We start from the raw sequence: 25,223 nt of genomic DNA, 5'->3' as shown, positions 1-25,223 counted from the left end.
GAACATGGGAGAAAAACAAAACATTGTAAACAAGTCCTTGAAACAGATCAGAATGTGAAAAAATAAACTATCATAACAGATAGTACACGTGCATGGAAACAATAAGGGAGAGGCAGGGGAGGAAAAAAGGAGAACAATGCTAGCAGTAGCATCCCTATGCCTGACGACAATTGTTGCAGTGCAAGAGTGATGAGAGGAAGGGGGAGAGGGGAGTGGGGGCATAGGAAAGGAAGGGGTAATGTTAGGGACAAACAAGTGACTATCTACAAAAAATTGACGAGTGTTCAAGATAGTACAGGAGAGGAGGGATAAAAAAAGACAGGGGGAAAAAGAGGAGACAGACAGGCTATTATCAATGGTCAAAGGGACAGGTGATAAAAGTAAGTGCTGAGAGAAAAAAGAAGAGGGGGGGCCGGAAGGCTGCAAAGACAGGTAGCTACGGCTTAACATGCCTAACGTCAGTTGGGGTAGTGACAGAATTTAACAGAGGAGGGAGGGGCGGAAGGGGTGAAGGAGAAAGAGGAGAACAGGAGGGGCAAGGAGTAAGGCAGGAAGTGTTGAGAGGAACACACAGGACTCAACAGGACTCTGGCTGCTGTGATGGAGGGTCAAATACAGGACTCGGGCTGCTGTGATGAAGGGTCAAATACATACTTGACGTGGAAATGTGATTCACAAAACAGGGGGTTACAGCAGAATCAAATGGGTTCCCTTATAACTTTTTTAGATGATATCTGTCTTGTACCTGTAGCCTGCATATATCACGTGTGAGTAAGGGGTTTGAACTAGAGCAGTTTCTGTGAATGTATCCAGGCCTTGATGTCTTTTTAGTTTTGGCTATTAGGTGGTGCTAAAGTGGCACCTATAAACCAAAACTATTGCATTAGAGTACAGCTGGGGAGAAATGGCATATAAAGAGTGACAAAAAGCTTGTAGGTGTTATTTGGTTATTTATCAACCCATTGACTGCCCATGGCCGTGCTGATCCCCATGACAATTCCCACAAACGTCCTGCCCCTACCTGCCCAAAACACATCCTCTTGGGATCTCTTTGTGCTACCTTTATCAAGCCCTACTATCAGACTTTGTGCTCGAAGTGCCTGACATTTTATTTTCAAAGTACTCTTCTGCGAGTCAATTACTTAATTGCAGCTGTAAACGCACTACTGGTGTAATAAACATGTTTTACCCAGGTCTGTCTTCAGCCACTCGATTTATAAGCATTATCCATGTCATTCATTGAAGTCCTGTTAAAAGCAAACATTGGTAAGGCCAACCATTTTGGCTTGTGTATAAGTATTAGGCCTTTGCAGGCACTGCAAACATATGCCCAGGCACTCACACCATTCTGCATCTGCCACCATCAATGACCAGTTAATACCACTATGGCAGTGCCTGGTAAATGCCTTATCCATGCTTACACAGAAGCCAAAACTGTTGGCATTGCCAATGCTTGTTTGAAGAAGTGACTGCATCAAGAAGCTCAGGGAGGGCTATTTTGTGTTGCGTGGGTGACAAATTCAAAGAGGCATCTGATTTTCATTGGGAAAGCCATGTTCTAGGTCTGTGACGATGCCTGAAATCTGGATGTTTGACCGATTGCAGAGTTACTTTTATGGAGGAGGATTTTAAGGGATTGGTATGCTTTGGAGATGAGATTATAGCATCTATTTAGAGGGATGTGCTTTTATTTGGCGGGGTAGGTTTTACATTGATTGTGGGTCCAGTGATGTATTTTTAATGACAGTGTGCATATCGTTTGCTTCTAGGTTTGGAATCATTGTAGGGTTTTAAAGAAGGAGTGTTTGTGAGCTATGTACGTTGCTCTTTCGTAGAACTGTGACTTTCAGTTGGTGGTATTGGAGTCGGGGAATTGGGACAGACTGTGGACTGGGCTTTTGAAAGTTCTGTACTATGAATTTGTTATGATGGACAGTCTGTGCCCAGAACTTGAGCATAGTGTCACATTGATACAGTAGATCTATAGTTGAGGGCTATAGTGTCCCCCAGCAGCTTTGCTGGATTTCCAGAGTTTATTTTTTACTCCTGCTAAGAGTGAGACTCTTTTTCCCACTCTTAGGCATATGTATGATGTGTGTGTCAGGCTATTTTTGTGCTTATGGGCTATGGAGTTTTTCTCACTCCCTAGGTATCATCTTTTTACATGTGTATTACACAGCACCCTCAGTGCAGTAACACAGGGGTGTCATAGTGACCCCCAAACATAGACTCCATACCCTGGGACTGACTACTGTCTCCCAAGGCATGCAAAGTTACCATTGACTTTGCTAGTCAATAATTATGAACAAAACCAGTAGAACACATCTTACTATGGAGGTACTGGGAAGGGTTAATAGTTTTTCCATTGTGTTCATTTTCCAGAGGGTAATGTCCAGTCCCTCTCTCCAACGTTTCTGGCTGGTGGCAGTGGTAACTACCATAAATATTTGACCGCAAATATTTTCCTATGGGATTTTCCCATTATTCGAGGCTACCACTTTTACTGACAGCCTCTAACGTACTGCCGGGTTATTTTAATATTAACTTTACTCCAGTGTTTTTATTTTGCCAGATCATTAATAATATTTCTTTCTGGGGGGGCGTGGCCAGCGGGCGACCGATGGAGACATGATTCCGCGTTGCTCCTAGGCCGCCAGCCTAATCCTGAATCCATCCTGCTTTGCTAACCTCTCTAGAGACATTTGAACACGCCTCAGCGGAGCATCATAACCCGCTGCAGTGAGCCGCACCGCGACGGACCAGATTCGGTGTGTTTCCACAAAGTTACGGAGACTGTAAGCTGGAGACGAGAGGCCGCAAAATATATTTCCAAGATGGCCGCCGAACACGCTGAATGAGCGGCGAAGCGCAGTAACTAACGGCGGAGTCCAGCCTACACGGAGAGGTGGCTACCTACGGGGGAATGGGGATTGCATGGGGCCCCGCCCGGCAGTGAAGAGGAGTGAGTGCGATCAGGCGGAGCGGGTCCGCCCTGCCCATCCCCCGACAGCAGAGCAGTCGGCGACTCGAGACGGCGAAGAACGCTCCCAGCGCACCGCACCGGGTGGGGAAGCATGCCGATTCCCCATCATCAACAGATAGCAAAGACCGACCGCGACCCGTGGCGCCTGCTACAGCCCAGAGACTTGCTGTGTGAGCTGTGCTCTGCTCTGGGTAGACAGCATATGCACCTTCCTGTGCACGAGAAGAAGAAAAGGTCCCGCAGACGGTCAGCAAGACCCGTGGAACGGGCGCGGGCGCTCCGCTCTGCATAGTGCGCCTGCCTATTCTCCCGCATGCCAGGTGCTGGAGAGAGGAATCGACGCCATCGTTACCAATGGTAAGCGGGGAGAGAGGAGGGAGGCACGAGGCAGCGGCCCGATAACAAATCCACGTAGATCAGCTGCCCCTGCCTTAATATAAATGGAACTGGGCCGATCCAACCCTGATACTAACGCTCCACAACGGCAAGGACACATAGACTCTCCGCCTATCCCTATCTGCATGAAAACAGTCACATACACCGCCACACGAATAACGGATGCCTCCACGGAGGGAAACAATACTGATGTAAAATCCCACACCGGGAGCCGCACAGCCTTACCCTGCCTTGAACGCCAAGATTCAGAAACCCCTCGAAATTCCCGATCCTCAAATTACACAAACCCTCCCTTGGAGCATAGGACCCCCCTGCTCCATCACAACACTGGTCCAGTATGGGAAAGGATAGATCAAGGAAGACATCCAACTATGACCTGTGGCGCCTGCTACAGCCCAGAGACTTGCTGTGTGAGCTGTGCTCTTCTCCGGGTAGACGGCGTGCGCACCTTCCCGTGTACGAGAAGAAGAAAAGGTCCCGCAGACGATCGGCAAGACCCGTGGAACGGGTGCGGGCGCTCCGCTCTGCGTAGAACACCTGCCTATTCTCCCGCATGCCAGGTGCTGGAGAGAGGGATCGACGCCGTTGTTACCAATGGTAAGCGGGGAGAGAGGAGGGAGGCACGAGGCAGCGGCCCGATAACGAATCCACGTAGATCAGCTGCCCCTGCCTTAATATAAATGGAACTGGGCCGATCCAACCCTGATACTAACGCTCCACAACGCCAAGGACACATAGACTCTCCGCCTATCCCTACCTGCATGAAAACAGTCACATACACCACCACACGAATAACGGATGCCTCCACGGAGGGAAACAATACTGATGTAAGATCCCACTCCAGGAGCCGCACAACCTTACCCTGCCTTGAACGCCAAGATTCAGAAACCCCTCGAAATTCCCGGTCCTCAAATTCCACAAACCCTCCCTTGGAGCATAGGACCCCCCAGCTCCATCACAACACTTGTCCAGTATTGGAAAGGATAGATCAAGGAAGACATCCACGCAGAGCAGGATCGAACAATACACAACGACATCCATGCCCCGCTCGCCGGAACCTCCGGCACCAATGGAAGCTGGCAATATGGAGGACGACATCTTCCTCAGGCATGTGATTTGTGCCATCGCCAGCTCCAGGACATCAATGGAGAAGAAGATGGACAGTATTGGGGCTGATGTGTCACTGCTGAGGCATGACTTGCAAAAATTGACCTCGCGCACTGGTGAGGCTGAGGCCCGCATCTCGGAAACAGAGGACAATCTTCGAGGGGTCAACAGATGCATGACCGGAATGTTAGACCGGATAAAAACCCTGGAAGCAAGAATCGACGACAATGAAGGGAGATCCAGGCGCAACAATGTTCTCATACTGGGCCTCCCAGAAAAGGCGAAAGGGGGAAGCATGGAGCTGTTCCTCGAGGAATGGCTCACAGATATATACGACTCGAAATCCTTCTCCAGATTCTTTTCTATCGAACGAGCACATCGTATTCCAACTGGAAGAATAGTACCAGGGGCACCGCCACGTGCTGTCATCGTAAGGTTCCTAAAATATAGAGACAGGGACGCTGTGCTGCAGATGGCGAGATCGAAGGGAGCCGTCACCTACAATGGATCGAAAATCGTTTTCTTCCCGGACTTCACCAGGGAAGTGCAAAAAGCACGCCAATCATTTGAACCACTCAAAAAACGGCTGCAGGCTCTAGGGACAAAATATTGTTTAATATTTCCCGGCCAACTTAAAATATTCCACAATGGAACCACAGTACATTTCACAGACCCGAAGGAAGCGTGGAGCTGGGAAGAGAGACATATAGCGGGTGACTGGAGTGTTAAGAAGAAAACAGGAGGTGAAGGGAATGGACCACATCCAGAGAGACTGCCAGAGAACAGACCCCAACAACAGAAGGAATAAATACCGCCATAATGAAACAAGCAACTACCATCTGTCGTCAACCAGAACCGACACAGCCGCTACACACTGTAAAGAAAAGAGGCTCATGCTCCAAACAGTAAATAAGAGGCAATGAGTATACAACGGCTGGCGGCCACACCAAAGCCACCCCACCCCCTGAGAAAGCAGAAACCACAGGATATTTAATCAGTTTAGTTTGGATTAATACATCAAGTTATGAAAGGGCGACAGATACTTCAGTTGGGGATGAAGTGTGGGGAGGGGGGAGTTGGAAGTAAACTTAGAAGATGGGAAAGCTCAACAAAATATCAAAGCATACAGGCACTAGAAAACAATCATATACTGGTGACGTTTCTTTGCCCCGAGATGAATATAGGCAACACCACTATCTCAGGAAGACACGATGACACCCAGATTCACAAGCACTGAAGTACCGCCGCAAGTCGACAAAACCCGGACCTTGAAGCTCCTTACCTGGAATGTGAACGGTTTGGGCAACAGCCTGAAGAGGCGACTGGTGCGACAACTGCTGAACAGACATGGCCCAGACATAGTCTTCCTAACGGAAACCCACTTGGCAGGTACATCCAACGCACTGTTCAATCGCTCAAACTATCGCACAGCAGTGCAAGCAGGTTTCACGATGGGAGCCAGAGGAGTACTGATACTTGTGCATAAAAGACTGCCACTCACTCTCACAAAATTAACGCAGGATACTGGGGGCAGATTTGCATATGCCACAGGCACTCTCTGGAATAAATCACTATCCCTGCTAGCGATCTACGCCCCGCCTGCACTGCAACCAGCTCTACTTGAGGATATAACTCCTCTGATGTCTGACGATGCCTCTGATATCCTGATTCTTGGGGGCGACTTCAACGATGTTATAAGCAACATAGAGGATCGCACTACGGTCATCTACGCAGCAGAGACCCCACCCACCGGACCAATCTAGTCTCATTTGCGGAGGCATTTGGATCAAGGATGTGTGGCGCGACCTGCACCCCGGGGAGCGACAATACTCCTATCATTCAGGGATGCATGCATCGATATCACGCTTAGACTATTTCTTTATACCCGCAGCAATGATACATACAGCAACACAAGCAGAATACCTCCCAAGAGGCATCTCGGATCACTCCCCTTTGCTTATATCGATAAGGACATGTAAACCGAAGCCTCCACCCACGGGGAGATTGAACAGCTATCACTTAGGCTCTCCTGAATTAGTAGAACGCCTACAAGAGTTTAGTACGGCATACTTTGAGCTGAACGAGGGATCGGTAGACTGCCCTATCACACTGTGGGAAGCCTATAAACCAGTGCTATGAGGAGAAATTATCTCCTGGACTGCAGCACAAAGGAAGAAGCATTTAGAATCAATAAAGGAGGCGAAGGCAAATGTGCAGCAAGCGGAGACAGCGCATCTAAGCCAAGATAGCGCTGACACGAACAGAGCACTAATCCTGGCACAAAAAAAACTTCAAAACACTGCACTGGACAATGCAAAACAAGCACATAATGCCATGTAAACTAGAATCTACGAAACGGGTGACAAAGCAGGGAAGATGCTTGCTTGGCTCGAACGAAGGGACGAGGGACACAGCCATGTGGGAATGATCACATCCCAACAAGCGGAGCCATGCCTGACGGATGCGGAGATAGCTAAAGAGTTCGCAAGGTACTATGAGGAATTATATAGAGCATCGACATCTGCCCCTGAAACCTCTGTGTTGGAACAGATTTCTCTCACCTCCCTAAATGCCGAACAAATCGCGGCCCTAGAAAAAGAAATCACCGAAGACGAAATCATATCTGCCATGATGCAACTCCAATCCGGGAAAACGCCTGGGCCGAATGACTTTCCCATTGAGGCATGGAAGAAGATAGGGGGTAACGAACTGGCGCCCCATCTACTCAAAATGTACCAGCAAGCCCGAACCACAGGTAGCCTACCGGCGGACCTCAGAAAGGCCACAATAATTGTAATACCCAAAGCAAATAAGCCCCCAGATGAGTACAGCTCCTATAGACCAATCTCCCTTATTAACACTGAGGCGAAGATATTGGCCAAACTACTAGACACACGCCTGCAACGGGTCATAACATCTTTGATTCACCCAGACCAGTGTGGCTTTATGCCCGGCAGGTCTATGAGAATAAATATACGAAGAATACATTTGGCCATCGAACGCGCCCAGACCCTGAACATTCCCCTAGGAGTTCTTGCAATTGACTTTGAAAAGGCATTTGACTCTATCCGCTGGGAGGCACACTGGGAGATCGTGCGCAAGATGGGGTTCCAGGAGCAGCTCCTATCCTGGGTCCAGCTACTATACAGCGTACCTATGGCCGAGGTCAGAGGGAACGGTTGGACATCTCAAACCTTCCCCTTGGGGAAAGGGACGCAACAAGGCTGTCCCCTGTCGGCCCTCCTTTTTGCATTAGCGATGGAACCACTTGCCCAGCTCCTGAGAGACGCACCCACATGGAGAGAGATCCCGGGCGGACTAGACTGGGAGGATAGGGTGTCACTATATGCGGACGACCTGTTGATATATATGAGCGACCCCAGGTCAGCATGTGCGGTGGTGACACAACTACTCCGGAAATATGGGGCCTTCAGTGGCCTGAGAGTGAACTGGTCCAAATCTACGATATTCGCATTAAACCAACTAGGCATGGAACCTCCAGAGCCCTGCCCATACAAAACGCCCCTTGACCACTTTCAGTACCTGGGCATCAAGATCACAAGAAACCTTAAGGACTACATGTCCAATAACTTACAGCCCATTACAGACCGATTTGTGGGAGATGTGCAACATTGGAAAGCTCTACCGCTGACCCTGTTGGGTCGGGCAGCACTGTTCAAAATGCTAACACTCCCCCGATACCTATACGTACTCCAAAACGCCCCACTCCACATACCGGTGAAATCGTTCCAGAAAATAGACGGTATACTCAGGACTGTCCTGTGGGGTGGAGGAAGACCGAGGATAGCCCTCCAGACACTGCAGAAATTGATATGGGAAGGAGGCATTGGCCTACCAAGGCTGCAATCCTACTACTGGGCTGGCCAAATGTCGGTGATAAATGACACACTACACGCAGAACCCACGCTGCCACATGTGAGAGCATCACCCCCCCTGAGGTTATATGCTGCGATACCTAGAAGAGGCGCCGACGACATGGCTACTCAAACATCTCGCATCTGGAAAGAGGCACACGCTTTTATGGGGTGGGACGACAAGATTACACCATTACAACCTCTCTGGAACAATAGGAACCTCCCCGAGATATCCAAACTGCCAGAATGGCCCATATGGGCGAGGTGTGATATAGGAAAAGTGGGAGACATCATAGAGGACGACAACATTAAATCCTATGAGGATCTGGCTTTGTCCTTTAACCTCCCAGAGTCGGAACGTTACCACTACACGGAGCTACGACACGCTCTACAACAACACCTCCCTGCCCTCTCCAACATGCCGGACAGTACCCCACTGGAACGGAACATAATTGAGGATCACATCCAGGCAAAGGTCACCACAGTGATGTGCAACGTTATAACCTGCTTTGCAACACCAGAATTGACACGGCTGAAAACAAAGTGGGAAGAGGACGTGGGGGAAATTATGCCAGAAGACTGGGTCCAAATCCTCATGTACCCCCATGAAACTGCCATCTCGTCTAGGCTAAGACTAGTACAGCTTAAAATACTCCACATGATCTATTACCCAAGAGTAGCCCTGTACAGCTGGGGTACAATAACGGAGCCTAACTGTCTACGCTGCCATGAAGAAGAAGGATCTTTCTTTCACATACTGTGGGAATACCCACAGATCAGTCACTACTGGCAACAGTGCTGCAATGTCCTTACGAGGGTCCTGCGACAAACAATCCTTAGAGACCCAAAACTGATGCTGTTAGGAGCGGACAGTGAAATAGACCTGCCCAGGTATGAAAAACTATGCTTTATGATCAAGACTGCAATAATCAAGAGAAATATAGCCCAGCTCTGGGGTGCAGCACAACCGCCACAGGTAAACCAGTGGATCACAGACGTTCAAATTTGCATAGCCATTGAAAGACGAGTTTATAGAGCCAGGGGATGTCCTGAAAAAGCAGACAAGATTTGGCAACGCTGGGAAGACATTGTATGAAGCCTCGAGCCATGCAGCCTTGCCACCAGGAGATACATAATATGGACAATGTAGCGGAGATCTCACTGTGTGAAATGTTATGCAATGTATGCAATCTATGTGAGCATGTTTACCATTAAACATTAATGTTGTTGTAATGTTATGTTCTGGCCCGCTTCGGACAAGTGGTTTTGTGTTGTAAAAACCAATAAAATATGTTATAAAAATAATATTTCTTTCTGGTGTCGATCTCTGTAATCCAAACCATGTTACGGCCCTTTGTTCGTCCATTTGGCAGGCTTCTGGACATAAGCCCTCCTTAAGGCGCCAGTGAGTCTGGGGTAGACAAGATGTGTGGGAGGGGGAATAGGCACCCTGGACAGGGATGCCTAAGCAACCTAAGTCGCACTCTGCCCTGATAGGCTGGGGGGTTATCCCGCCAGGATAGCCAGCCCACTGTGGGACTGACATCTAGGCTGTATGAATGGGGGGTTTTCTGCATAAAAGCAGGGACCTGCAGACTGGAAGATAGACGTTGCCACTGGACCTGAGAAATCCAAGGATGAGAGAAGCCAAAGACATCTGCAACGACTGAACCACCAGTGAAGCCCTGCTGCAGATCCTCACCACTTTTCTCCAACGACAAGAGAAGATCTTCACCTGCAAGAGCCTTCTTCCCTTGAGCTGCTGGGACCAAACAGTTCGCCAATCGCCTTCCAGGACCAGCCTTGGTCGAATCACCAGTGCCCAGCACTAGGAGACCAGATAGCCATGCACCCGTCACCACGACCGCGATTTAAAGGAGCATACCTTTTATTCTGTTTTAGCATCACTGAGGCCGGCTTCTTCCCTGGGTAGTGCAGTGACTCGAACCTTCTTCCACGACGAGAGCCTCTCTTCCTCTGCTGGATCTCCTGAACTGCAGGAACTGCCAGGAACTACCGCCACCGCAGGAGCCTCTTCCACTTCTAAGGTACATTGTTCCGCCAGGCCTCCCGTTTCATTTGTTACTGCTAAAGGTGTTTTAAAACCTTTACTTAACTTCTGGGCTGGCCGTCCCTATCGTCTAACGTCTTTTTACCTTCTGCACCCTCCTGTTCGACCGTTAAATAAAGACTTCACTGCAGCTACTAGAACCGTTTGAACCTGGGCACTTTGCCTTGTACCACTGACTCTGGCACAGGCCTATTGACTCTGGCTAATTCTGTTACAACTGCCTTCTCTAGATTGCTTTTCATCAAGAAATGTGTTGGTGCACCTTAACTCTTATAACCATCTTTCCTTCCCCTTTACATATTGTTGAAGTGACATTTTGCTCGGTTTTCACATAAGTATTGCTTGTGCTAAAGTACTACCTTGCCTAACTTGTTCACAATCCAATTGGGAAGTGTTGCTGGTATGTTTAGGAGTCTAACCCTGTATAACTTGACCTTTCCCTCCCTCTGAAGAAATTGTTAGAGTGCCATTTCTTCTTGGTTTACACTGTGCCATTTTGCACAGTTTTCACTCTTGCTCAAACTTGTCTACAATTTAAACAGGGAGTTGTGTATACTTTTATTGACTGTTTTAACTTGCTTTAGTGATAGTGATTTGTGTGTAGAGTTAAGAGTGTGTAAAATAAATATATATATTCTTTTTGGTACAAAGCTTTGGTCAGTGTTTCCTTGTTCTAAAATACTTCGGTCCTATTGTGTAAACCCTGAATACTGCTCATCTCCCTCTTGAGATAAGTCTGACTGCTCAGCCAAAGCTACCAGCTAAATCTTTGTGGTACAGTCTGATACCAAAGGGGAGGTATTACCTGTAGTCCTAATCTTCTGTAGTGCTCTCTAAGGGAACTACATAGGATTCTGCCTAACAAGACCAGACCCAGAGGCTGAGTAATTCATTGAAGAGAGGTTTGCAGATGTTGCTTGTTTTATTAAAGTACTAGCAATGTCTATTGTTTAAGCAATTCACACCCATTTCTGTTTTAAAACATGGGTACTATAGTTTAAATCATCTTTGACTGCATGGATGGCCACACTTACAAACTGAAAAAGAGAAGTTTCTGATAATAACAAAGTTAAATCTTTAAAATCAGAAGCTCAGGTGCATACTCATGAAATCTCTGGCATACACAAGGACCAGATCCAGACAGAGAAAGGCTGTTCGAAATAATTATGAGCTCTCCGGAATGGGTAAGTGTCCATCTGTAGTAATCTGTGCGGGTGGAAGAGAATGGGGTCATTTTAGGGCAATGTCCACTGCATGAGAAGCCTGTTGTGAATGTGGACCTCTCTAATCCAGGAGGTTTCTATGCCTGGATCTGTTCCTCGTGTCTGCTAGATATGTCTGTGCACTTCTGATTTGAAAGATTAACTTGGTTATTAGCTGAAATGTCTCTTTCACTGTTTGAAAGTGTGGTCATCCACGCAGTCCGAGGTAGCATATTTAATACGTTCTTCCTCAGCCATGAAATGTAGGCCCCTTCCTCTACCCCTGATGTGCTTGCTTGCTTTTATATAGTGACTTTCTGATGTATTTTTCAGTGTGGATGCCCATTTACCTCCATCTTTTGTTGTAGGGCTTCCCAGAGATCACCCTGAGAGCTACCATTCTTACATGTGGAACAATTTCTTTAAGCACATCGACATAGATCCCAACAACGCTCACATTCTTGATGGCAATGCTCAAGATCTACAGGCAGAGTGTGAGGCATTTGAAAAACTAATCAAAGAAGCAGGAGGAATTGATCTATTTGTGGGAGGTAAAAAAGGCTCTTTTTTTTCATATATTGCTGTAAGAATTATAGTGTGGGCTAAAATGCGTATTTATTGCTGCTTCACTGTGCGATCTCTTCCATTGTTATGATCAGAATAGAAAAGTGCTTTACTCCTAACTTGATTGCCATCATCTTCGGTGGCATTCGAGGTTCGTTTTAGTTAATGGACTGGTGGTTTGGAATGATGGAAACAGTGTATTGCATCCAGGAGGATGTTGAATGTACCATGGTGATAGGGCTCTGTTGTGCCAAAGGAGATTGGGGTATCCTGTCGATTTTCTCTTCTATCTATAACCATATAAATAATTTTCTGATAGAAGTTTAATATTCCAAGAGGGACATCCTGGTACAGTCCTATTATACTCCTTCCCAATAACCCTGTCCTGGCTGCTTTGTATGCAATCATTTAGCATTTTGGGAATATAAGAATGGCCATAGATGTGGTAAAAAGGATTGTATGTTGTAATCACTAAGTGTCCTTTGGCTTGGTCCTGATATAATCATTCAGTACACACATCCTACCAGTAACATGTTTGTAGTCCTGAACAATCTATACTCATTTGGACAGCCATATTGTTTAGAAGTAGGAAGGAAATGCCTGTGACATCTCTCACTCCACTTGGGTCCAAAGGCTGTCCTACCTCTTGACGTGAAGAGACAGCCAAATTAAGCCAAGAGGGAAAGCTGTGCACATGCTCATTCCCCAATGAACAGAAATTGCAAGATAATTACATACAGGATTTTCACTAGGGTTACTCCATTTGGATGAACAATCTAATGGCCAAAACAAACCGTAACTTACATAACAATAATAACGGAACTTTCTTAGTGCTTCGTTTTAGAATAATTTGTGCTGTCTTAAAGTAGTTGTTACTGTTACCCAACTGAATTGTACTACTGTACATTTGTTAGACCTCAGAAAGACGAAAGGCTTTGCCAGCCTTGCTGTGATTTAAACCTGTGAATTCAGGTTGCGGAAAGATCTCTAAAGCGAGAGCTTTACTCACTAAGACTTATGACTGTCTGGATGGGCATAATTTGCAATACATCAAATCGTGCTGAATGGAGAGAGGTTTTATTTAAAAGAGGTCTGTGGTGAAGGTTACATTAAATTAATAATATAGTGAACTGTTCCAACAGTGTTTATGGAACTTATACCTAGTGAGCGCCGAGCTTTTGTAACCTTTCATTACAATAAAATGTTTTCAATTTCCTTTTTAAATTTAGGAATTGGACCAGATGGCCACATTGCTTTTAATGAACCAGGATCCAGTCTAGTGTCAAGAACAAGATTAAAGACGTTAGCAATGGACACCATTTTGGCAAATGCGAAATACTTTGATGGTGATCTCTCTAAAGTACCAACCATGGCACTGACTGTTGGCGTGGGGACCGTGATGGATGCCAGAGAGGTAGGAGCACCAATTAAACATAGCTGACCAGTAGACCAATCAAAAAGACAAAATATTGTTCTATCCTAACTTCTAACTTATAGGCTTATTATTAGTTAAGGAATAACAGCATTATGGCTTCTGGGAGGACATTTAAAAGTGTTTACATCTTCCCAGTGTAGGACCTCAAAATATTCCCAAACCCAAGTGCACATATTACCCATGAATGCAGCACGGGCAAGACATTTACACACTTGTGAAGGTGTTTATGGTGTGCTGGCTCTGGCGATGGTCAATGCAAGGTTAGTTTGAGTATGTGTTGTGGGGCCATCAGTTGGTAGTGGAGTAGTCTTATGATATCGGGGTGCAAGTGAGTTTAGAATTTTGTTTAATTGAGAGTTTGGATGCATAATAGTAGGTGTAGTTTCCATAGATGCACAAAGTGTAGTGTCGATTTTCGTTGTGTCAGTGGTCTTAGTGGGTGTAGTGTGAGTAGTTGCTATGGTAGTTATTTTTCGTACAGATTTATGTGTGTTTGTTGTGTGAGGTGAGTGTCATTTTAATAGGTGTGGGTCCATTGAGGATGTGTTAGTGAGTTTTTGCCTTGGCCACGGTCAGTTGCGGGTACATGTATTCCTGATGACCAGAAATAGAGAAAGGTCTTGTAGTGGCTTGCTATATATGTTGTTCTTAGTTTTGTGGTTTGTGTTCAGCCAGTTCATTGGACTAACACAATTCCAAGTCAATAGAGGTGGAGACCCCCATTAGAGGTATGCTGGCTTTTAGCAACTGTATCACTTTGGTATTTTTGAGTGCTTCCAGCACTCCGAGTCCCATCTAAAATTGGATCTGGAATGAGATATTTAGATGTTATTATTGTTCCTAGTATGTTGGTACATTTGCAATTAGTAATATGTTATTTCATTTATGTAATACTTTAATGTGTTATAGTCAAAAATGTTCCATGTAAAGGAAGTAGAAAATCAAAAATACAATCAAGAAAACAAAATTAAATTGGATTTAAGAATAGATACCATACATGCATGTACATGCAATACATAAAATGAAATGAAATTACAAGCAGGAATTCAGACAAACGAACAGTCAGACAGACCAGATTTCCACAGAGTTTCTTACAGTTTACAGTTTACAGTCCATGGTCGTGCTACGGTCCGTTGAAAGGAATAATTACATGATAGGAATGACATTCGGATATCTAGCAATTCACAGTATCTAATAAAATACTCTGGGACTCAATAAAGACCATAAGTCCACACATGTCGACAGAAGCCGCCCAAACGATAACCAACCTCGGTAGAGGGCCAACTGTAAGCTCTTGTTAACTGTATTTAGGCACCGGAGCCAAAAAGTGCTCTCACCGATTGAAGTCAGGTTATGCACATAATCACCTAGTTTTAACATAATTGCTAGTTTCATATAAGGGCACTCTGTTAGACTGTGCTTTCTCGTTTCTGGGCAGCTATAATTTTTACAGGCGCAGCAGAATCTTTCAGCGTGCTTCAAATTCTTGGCTGCCCCAATATTCGCTAGTACTGGTAATCTGTTTATTCGGCGGAGCAATATAAACCTGCGAAATGTTCTTGATGGACAAAGCATAAGGTAACGCTGCGCTTTCCCTGGGGTGTACAGTGCATGAGATGTGAACAAATAAGATTTTCGACTCTGAAGGTGTTAATGGTCTTTTAGCCTGCCCCAGTCCAACATTTTGATCCTGAACTCCTTTCGGAGCTCCCATACCGAGTTCCCAAGAATGCAAACAGTTAATTAAGCTGAAAAGATTTAGGATGGACTTAACAAACACTATTTTCCATGTCCGTACCTAGCAACCTTAGGAGAGCACAGTGAGGGTTTGTTAAATCCTTCAGATATAATAGGCCACATTTTATCAAAAGCATAGTACCCATTGAGCAGAGGCCCAGTTCCAGGCGGATGACCTCCATCGGGACGCAGGCAGGTAGTCCCGGTATTCAACGCCAGAAAAGGGCCTCTGTTCTAGCAACCCAAGATGTATCCACTAGGGTAAGAGATTCTAGGCCGTACGAGACGGCCGGCAGTGACATTGTTTGTATAGCTGCAAAATACCTTTAAGGCTATACCCTGCAGAATTCTTACTGAAAGCAGCAATCAACACAGTTAATTGCATCACTTTACTAGCAGCTACACAAGTGGGATGATTCCTTTTGCTCCAGCTCAACCCCCAAGTACCTGTAGCTTTTGGTGTAATCAATTCTAATCCCATCAATCAACAGTGCAGTGCGAGCCACTCGTTTTTGGTTAAATAGCATTACCTGGTTCGTTTGCCTTTTGATAATTAGCATATTTTCGGTGGCATAGCTCCATAGTCCCTCTACAAGCTTTCTCATGCCAGCAAAGGTCACATCCATAAGGACCAGGTACATGGTGTATTCCATTTTGGAGCTCTGAGTGACAACATAGACAGCTACCATCTCATTGTCTATCAGATGTTGTTCAGAACCCCTCAGCAGAATTCATTCAAGTAATTGCACGTTCTATCATAAGTTACAGATCGATCCAACTCCAAGATTGAAGGAAGAAATTTTGAGTCTAATGGACCATGCTCTCTTAGAAGGATGGATTGATTTAGATGAGAAACATGTTTTCATCAAGCTAAATCCAACAACACCAGCCTTTTATATTTTACCTAAGGTCCACAAAAATATGACAAAACCACAAGGAGACCAATAGTGTCAGCAATTGATTCTATATTAGAACCTTTATCCATCTACGTTGACTGGTTTCTACAGCCTTTCGTTCAGCAAATGAAGTCATACGTGAAAGACACTACAAGCATGATACAAATTCTACAAAATGTACACACCCTCCCGGGAGATTTATTGGTGACATTGGATGTAGTGTCGCTGTATACGAGCATCCCTCAGTTGGACAAGCAATATCTAAATAAATGGACAACAACCTTATCGAAAGTACCCACAGACTTCATATTAGAATGTACGAGGCTAGCACCCACTGAAAACGTTTTCCTATATGAAGGAACATATTATAATCAGAAACATGGGACAAGTATTGGGCGCGACTTTCGCCCCAGATATTGCAAATTTGTATATGGACAATTTATAGATTAACTCGATGCATCACCAAGATAATCCCTATACGAAGAACATCATTGCATGGCATCGCTATATCGATGACATCTTTCTAACCTGGAGAGGTTCATTAGAAACCTTGTTAGAATTTACAGATTAACTTAACCAGAAAAACAAACACATTGGGCATCATTACAAGTCCGGCGGTAACCGTGCCTGAAATTCTGGCAGGTTACTGCCGGACTCGTATTACCATTCCGCCTCTGTGATTCCCGGAATTACCGGGGCATTACGACCCCGCTGACCTGGGAATTCCGGAGGCGGAATTGGGTAAATCCCCATTCCCATTGAGTCCCATAGGACTCAATGGGAATGGGGAAGTGGAAACACCAGCCCCATCTCGTGATGGTGCCGGTGTTTTCATGTCAGCCTGCAGAACTCGAGATTACCCGGTCCGGAAACAACGGTGGCGGTGGGTTTACCACCACAGTGATTTCCAGACCGGGTGACTCGAAATGAGGCCCCCTATGTTTACCATGAATTATGATTTAAACAGAATCCCTTTTTTGGACTTGGAAATTGAGAAAATGAAATGATGTATGTTTGGAGACTGTTTATTCAAAAAGCCTACAGACAAAAACATGCTACTTGAATCTTGCAGTTTCCACCCGGCGAGTCTGAAGGAAAATCTGCCGGTGGGTCAATTTCTGAGAATACAGAGGAATTGCACTCAAACGTCAGACTACGTAACGCATGGAAAATGTCATGACCACGGGCCCCAGAACAACCACACCATCTAGTGATGGGGCAATGGGTCACTTGACTCACTTATGTCCCTTTGGCTCATAAACACAGGGGCCCTGGCTGGATTTATATAGAGATGTGAGCAGGAACACTTTATTTCAGTGCAGGAGTGTTTTTATTTTACTTCAGTGCACACTTTATTTCAGTACAGGAGTGCTTTTATTTTACTTCAGTGCTGGAGTGCTTTTATTTTACAAGAACTTTTCAGGTGCTGAAAGCCTTCATTCCAGAGAACATCCCCATGTGCTGACTCATCGGGCGTGGCTCCCTAGGCCTGGTCTTTAGGTGCTGACTCATCGGGTGTGGCAGGATGTGACAGCAGGCAGGCCAGAGCTACTGGCCGTGGCCAGGAACAAGACTATATAAACCCACCGATCCCTCAAGCAAACGCTTCATGTTACTTTGCACCTCCGTGCAACGTGACGCTCACCGCCGCCTGGAGCAGCTACTTACCTCGTGATCCTGCAACAACAGCATCCTTACCTGGACTCTGGCTCACATCAACGCTCGTTCTTCTTGGCAGATCCCGAATCGACCCCGCAACACCTGCGCTCTCTGTCCCACAAAGCCAAAGTCCTGAAACGAGAAAAGAAGACAAGACAAGTGTAACGCTCACCTGATATCCATGGGGACGCCACTCAGCCGGTCCGGACTTCCGACCACTTCGAACCCTTCCTGGACAACCAACCACTGGGCCTTGTTTTTTGATGTGGGGCGCTCACCGTCCTGCCTTCGATGCAGGGGTGCATTGGGTAATGCGGGCTGGAGAGTACCTAGTTGCTTCACTGGCACGGGCCTAGCGGACGGGGCTTGCTGCGGCTTCGGCCCGACCAGTAATTGGAATGAGTCTAACAAAAATTCTGATGGCTCTAGTCCCTTTAATACTGTGTCTTTCTTTCCTTAGGTGATGAAGTTCTTGAGGATGGTGATGCGCTGCTGAAGTAAGTAGGAATGCGGAGCGTGATGCTTATTGGCTTCCCTAGCACTAACCAATGTTCGTCTTTTCTGTGTCCTTTTAGGTGCCGCAGTAACCCAGCATGGAAGCGAGCTGAGGAGATGAGCTGCGGTGAGAAAGCGCGATGTGCAGCACCTCTTAAATGTTTTGCGCTAACCTGATGTGTCTTTTCCCCTTTTTCAGATCGGCGGGATGCTCCGGAGCAGAAGTTGTCCGATCGACGGGAGTTCAGGTAAGGATTAAACTCTATTTGCAAATTCGAGAGAGCTAAGTATTGCAGAATGCTTACTAATGTATTTTCTTCTATTCTTCTCCCCTTTGGTAGGGTGCGGCATGCCGAGATGGAGATGACTCTGCCATAGGAATCCGCAAGACTGGGAAGAGCTGGACAGAAGTTGGATGCTCTTTGAGTTGAGTATTGCCAACAAAGTTCTTGCCGGTGCGCTGGCGCTGAAGAAAGAAGTGGGCCTCTTCAGGAGTTCTGAGCATGGTGAGTGTCACGCTGCAGGTGCAGAGAAATGCAAACCATGTTTCTCAGGCCAGGTGTGGTTTAAATAGTCTGTAGGTATCCCAGGTATCCCTGGGCTGAGCCACACCCAAAAGACTTGACCGCTCATCCAGTTCAAGGAACTGAATTACATGGGGGCATCCATTGCCCCATAATACATCGCAAGTCCAATACTAAGTGGATCTCAGGACTGTGTGTGAGCTTGGTGCCAAAGGCGCAAATTCTGAGTCCAAGTAGGTGTCTGGGGAGATGGAGAGGCCCTTAGGGGGCCAACTAGGTGGCTGTGACCTGGCTCCAGCCTGATATGCCAGGAGGCTGGGGGCAGGAATAGTCACAACAAGGTTAGAACTCCCAAAAACACCCAACCCAGTGTTGCGCCGTCTTTAAAACCCAATGTGCACCCTAAGGAACCATTAAGGGCTACTTACCAGCTGTCGGACCATCTCAGCCCCGCTCCCCTATACCACCAGCTCCGCCTCTTCTATCGCAGCTACTGCCAGCACCGCTACACCACCTGCAAGGGGAGAGAGCAGAGAAAAGAGACATTACATACAAAGGACAGAGAACAAACTTTACAAATACAATTACAACAGTCGGAAGACAAGCGGCAAGTGGAAACAAGGGAAACACTTACCTACAAGAGAAGTGGACTAGTCACAGCTGGCCTGGACTTCTACAACAAGGGACCAGTGAAGGAACTCGGTTCCCTTCAACAAGCGCCCCTGCCAGAAGCAACAGGACAGAGAGCTCATCATTATCATTGAGCAGGTGAGCCTCAAGAGTAGTGCAACCCCAGGTAAGCTACATCCAGGGAGAAGAGGTCTGGAGAAGGGGTCAGGGTCCACAGGCTGCATACGCATATGACCCCCCTTATATTCACGCAGGAACCATAATGCTCATCACTGCAGTTCCCCAACCAGATGCAGAGGGAGGAACAGACAAGAGGAGTTTCATCCCTGGGAGGGCTGCGACCATGACCCAACGCCTCCGCAGAGACCAGGTGAGCGTAACGGAATGCAAAGCCTCCTACGAATCTCTACCTGGGCGTTATGTAAACTTCAGAAACGGACCAGTTGGCCCAGTTACTGGGAGAGTTACGGGATGAAGTTCTTGCCTCAAGACAGGAAACCAATGCCTGAAGGAGGGATATCATTGTGAATCGAGAACGCACGGACGATTTAGCAAGGCAGATGCTCCAAGCACAGTCTGGCCAAGCCCCATTACCGGGGCTGGCACACCCTATTCCGCCACCACAGTCAACGCCAACGCCCGTACAGGTGGTTCATCCAGGGGCAGTCCACTTAGTTCCACCCGAATGCTTCACTGGCGATCCAAATAAGTACGCTGTATTCATGAATCAATGCCGCGGCGGACTGGCCTATACCCTTGATAATTCAAGATGACCACTTGCTTCAGGACTTTTGGGGGTTTTCAGTGTGAAATGGAGAAACTATTTGCACGGTATGCCCAAGGTCAGGCTCTGGACAGCACATTATTGTCACTCTGGCAGGGTAACCAAGATTTGTTAACCTACATCGCCTCCTGCAACCGTCCAAACAAATTGGCCAGAGGGAAAAGAACTACACTCTTTCACCGTCGATTACGAGGGAAGATTAAAGACGTTCTATCCCAAGTAGTAAATCCCCCGGAGGGGTGTGCTGAATATATTGACCTAACAGTTCAACTCAATCATAGATTGCAGAATCGGAAAATGGATAGACCCAGAGCTGAAGGGCAGTCAGTCCATGTGCGAACCCGTGAGAATCAGGCCAAGCCGCATGAACGGTCGGGACCAATGCAGATCGGGGACTTGCGGAGCCCTCTCACCAAGGCGGAAAGAAAAAAAATAAGACGGCAACAGCTCTGCTTGCACTGTGGCAAAGCAGGACACTTTCTCAGAGAATGTCCGGCTGAAACCACCCAGGAGAACAGTCAGAGCAACTGACAAGAGTGAAGAAGAAGAACTGGACTCGGGGAAACTAGAAAGCCTGGCAAGCGTAGGGGTCCACTTGTCGAGCGGTGAAAAGGAACCAATACAGACCTCACACCTAGTCATCCCGGTGCTCTTGGTAAACCACAAACACCCATCGAAAATGCATGCTTTAGAAGCATATATTGACAGTGGAGCTGTGGGGAATTACATTGACCAAGATTTGGCTATCCGTATAGGTCTTCCTCTCCGACAGAAGCAGAGATCGGAAAATGTTACAGCGGTTGATGGATCTCAGTTATCATCTGGCCTAGTGACGCATTATATCAAAAAACTACTCTTCTGTGTCAGGGAGGTCACCAAGAGGACATCACCTTCGATCTCATTGGCGCTCCTCAGTTCCAAATGATATTAGGGATGCCTTGGCTGGAAACCCATAATCCCAAGATCGACTGGCATAAAAGAGTTCTGACTTGCCCCCCCCGACTGTGCTAACAACTGTTTCAACAAAGAATGCTTAGTGAAAATTCACACTAAACCAAGTTCAAAGAAAGGAATCGTATTAGGTCTCACCAGTTCTTTACCCTGTGAATACCTGGATTACCAAGATGTATTTCAAAAGGAGCAAGCGAATACCTTACCCCTGCACAGAACATACAACTGCCCAATTGATCTTGTACCCGGAGCCCAGATTCCTTGCAGTCAGATTTACGCCCTAACGGAGCAAGAAAACGAACATTTAAAAACATACTTGGATCAGTATTTAGCCAATGGCTTCATTCGCTCATCAAAATCCCCCGCTTCCTCTGCCTTATTTTTCGTGCCTAAGAAAGAGGGAGACCTGAGAACTTGCATTAACTACAGAGCCCTCAATCAGATCACAGTAAAAAAAAACGGTACCCGTTGCCACTCATTGCAGAACTTCTGGATCAAGTAAAAAACATGCAAATTTATGCCAAATTGGATTTACGAGGTGCCTACCATCTAGTAAGAGTCAAAAAGGGGAATGAGAGGAAGACAGCCTTTCGCACAAAACATGGCCTTTACGAATATCAGGTTATGCCTTTTGGGCTATGTAATGCCCCTGCAGCGTTCCAATATTTTATGAACGATGTGCTCCGTGAACTATTGGACGTGTGCGCACTTGTCTATAATGACAACATCCTCATTTACTCAACCACCAAGGAGGATCATGTCAGACATGTCTAGTCTGTTTTAGAAAGACTTCGACAACATCGGCTGTATGCCAAGTTGGAGAAATGCTTCTTTCAGGTGATGGAGGCGCACTTGTCTATAATGACAACATCCTCATTTACTCAACCACCAAGGAGGATCATGTCAGACATGTCTAGTCTGTTTTAGAAAGACTTCGACAACATCGGCTGTATGCCAAGTTGGAGAAATGCTTCTTTCACGTGATGGAGGTTGAATTCCTCGGGTTTATACTCACACCACGAGGGGCTCACATGGACACACACAAAGTAGATACCATCCTCCAATGGCCCTCACCAACTTCCATGAAAGGTGTACAAAGTGTGCTCGGATTTGCCAATTTTTATCGTCGGTTCATCCCAGGATTCTCCCAGATTGTTCACCACATCACATCCCTGCTGCGAAAGAACAAACGATTTCAGTGGACCACAGATGCAGAAGAAGATTTCCAGGCTCTAAAACGAGCATTCACATCAGCACCCATTTTACGGCATCCCCGACCCGAATTGCCATACGTCGTCGAAACCGATGCTTCCAACGTAGCAATGGGAGCGGTTTAGTTACAGCGAGATCCCGAAACAGGACAATTACATTCCGTGGCTTTCTGGTCTCATAAGTTCTCTGCTCCCGAATTGAAGTATGCGATCACAGATAAAGAACTGTTAGCAATAAAAGCGTCATTCAAGGCATTGAGGCATAGCTCACCGGCAACGTTCTCACCTTGGAAGCAAAACGACATGGAGCAACACAGGTTCGATCCCCCGGTCCGTGCTTAGAAATCTCTGGGTATTAAGCGCGTTATAAATAACCTATCATATCATATCATATATCATTACCTTCTTGGAGGCAGACACACAGTCACCATCATTACGGACCATCGTAACCTACAATATCTGAAAACCGCAAAAGCACAATCATCACGTCAACTCCGCTGGGCTCTCTTTTTTTTTGGAATATGACTTTGTCATTACCTACAGACTCGGAGTACGCAATGGAAAAGCGGACGCCCTATCAGGAATGAGCGAAGACGAAAAGGCTTTCACCACACCAGACCCCATGGCAATCATTCCTGAAGAATGAATCCTGAACACAATTGCAGCAACTGCCACTTTGGACGACCTAAAAATTGACCTTCAACACTTGATGAACCAATCAGAACAGCAGGAATGGCTGTCAAGAGGAGACCAATACACTATCGTGAACAATCTACTGCACTTTCATGGGAGACTGTACGTTCCGGATGAAGACCTGCTAAACCAAATTATAGCAAACTACCATGACTCTTTAATAGAAGGACATCCAGGAATGGCTAAAACTCAAGCTAAGATAAAGAAAAATTACTGGTGGCACACTTGGCGAAAAGATATTGCCCAGTTCATCGTGACCTGTGGGGTTTGCGCACAGCACAAGTCTCAAAAACAAAGTCCTGCAGGCCTTCTACATGCTTTGATGGTGCCCCCGGCGCCTTGGCATACGCTGTCTATGGATTGTATTACTGATCTTCCCCCGTGCAACAGATACAACACAATCCTGGTCATCGTGGATCTGTTCTCTAAAATGGCCCATTTCATTCCTCTAAAAGGTGTCTCGACAGCCTCTACTCTGGCCACCATCTTTTTGGAACAAATTGACTACATGGATTCCCTTCCATATTGATATCAGACCGCAGAACTCAGTTTGTCTCAGCTCTCTGGAGGAGATGTTGCAGAATCGCCAAAATCAACCTTCAGTTTCCACAAGTCATCATCCCCAAACCAATGGCCAGACCGAACGGACCAATCAAACTCTAGAGCAGTACTTAAGGTGCTAGTTACAACAAACCGAAGATACCTGGAAGGACATACTCTGGTTGGCTGAATATGCATACAACAATTCCATCCACACCAGTACAAGACAAACACCATTTTACACAGTATATGGTCGACATCCACGAACATCTGTCTTTGATTCGCTTGAAGCACTGGAGATGCCAGCGGTAACAACCTTACATGAAACCATCTCTCGAGTCCTTAAGCAAGCAGCAGAACATTTGACCAGAGCCTAAGAAAAGCAAAAACAGTTTGCAGACCGACACCGATTGGCGGCTCCAAATTATCAGGTGGGGGACAAGGGTTGGTTAGCTTCCAAAACATTTCTCTGAAGGGGCCACAGATCTTCCGTCCCAGGTACCTAGCACCCTATTCCATCAAAGCCGTGATCAACCCTGCGACCATGAAATTAGAATTATCGGCCCACATGCAGATCCACCCGGTGTTTCATGTCTCCCTCCTAAAACCATTGAGACCCGGTACGCGGATCGATACTCCACCGGATCCCGAAATAGTTAAAAGAGAACCAGAATACAAAGTTAAAAGGATCCTAGACTCTAAGATCGGAATTGGGAACCCAGTGAACATGCCCACACTCCACGATTAATCAGGCAGTTCCACCGCAATAACCCCACTAAACCAGTGCCAGGGGCAACTTCCCCCTTGAGAGGGGCCTTGAGAGAGAGTGTTGTCATGACCACGGGCCCCAGAACATAAAAACCACACCATCTAGTGACAGGGGCATTGGGTCACTTGACTCACTTATGTCCCTTTGGGACTCATAAACAGAGGGGGCGCCAGGCTCATATAGAGATGTGAGCAGGAACACTTTATTTCGGTGCTGGAGTGCTTTTATTTTACAAGAACTTTCCAGGTGCTGAAAGCCTTTATTCCAGAGAACATCCCCATGTGCTGACTCATCATGCGTTGCTCCCTAGGACTGGTCTTCCGGTGCTGACTCAGGTGTGGCAGGTGTGGCAGCAGGCAGGCCAGAGCTACTGGGCATGGCCAGGAACAAGACTATATAAACTCACCGATCCCTCAAGCAAACGCTTTGTGTTACTTTGCACCTCAGTGCAACGTGACACTCACCACCGCCTGGACCAGCTACTTGCCTCGTGATCCTGCAAAAACAGCATCCTTACCTGGACCGTAGCTCGCATCTCATGGCAACGCTCCATATTCTTGGCAGACCCCGAAACAACGCTGCAGCACCTGCGCTCTCTGTCCCACGAAGCCGAAGTCCTGAAACGAGAAAAGAAGACAAGACAAGGTTAGAACTCCTGAAAACACCCAACCCAGGGTCGTGCCACATTTAAAACCCAATGT

General features: G+C 46.6%; 1 protein-coding gene across 3 annotated transcripts in view; it reads left to right on the top strand.

The window, feature by feature from the left end:
- Nucleotides 1–25,223, top strand: part of GNPDA2 (glucosamine-6-phosphate deaminase 2) — a 124,992-nt gene that overhangs the window by 62,494 nt on the left and 37,275 nt on the right. For all 3 annotated transcript variants that reach the window (XM_069631730.1, XM_069631732.1, XM_069631731.1), the window contains 2 exons: nucleotides 12,003–12,185; nucleotides 13,428–13,612. In XM_069631730.1, the coding sequence (XP_069487831.1) occupies nucleotides 12,003–12,185; nucleotides 13,428–13,612 (368 nt within the window). The remainder of the gene's footprint in view (nucleotides 1–12,002; nucleotides 12,186–13,427; nucleotides 13,613–25,223) is intronic.

Source organism: Ambystoma mexicanum, chromosome 6q (assembly GCF_040938575.1).
Source record: "Ambystoma mexicanum isolate Mex_15411 chromosome 6q, UKY_AmexF1_1, whole genome shotgun sequence".
Lineage (NCBI taxonomy): Eukaryota > Metazoa > Chordata > Amphibia > Caudata > Ambystomatidae > Ambystoma > Ambystoma mexicanum.
Note: the sequence above shows the minus strand (reverse complement) of the source record. Positions and strands in the feature narration are given on the sequence as shown.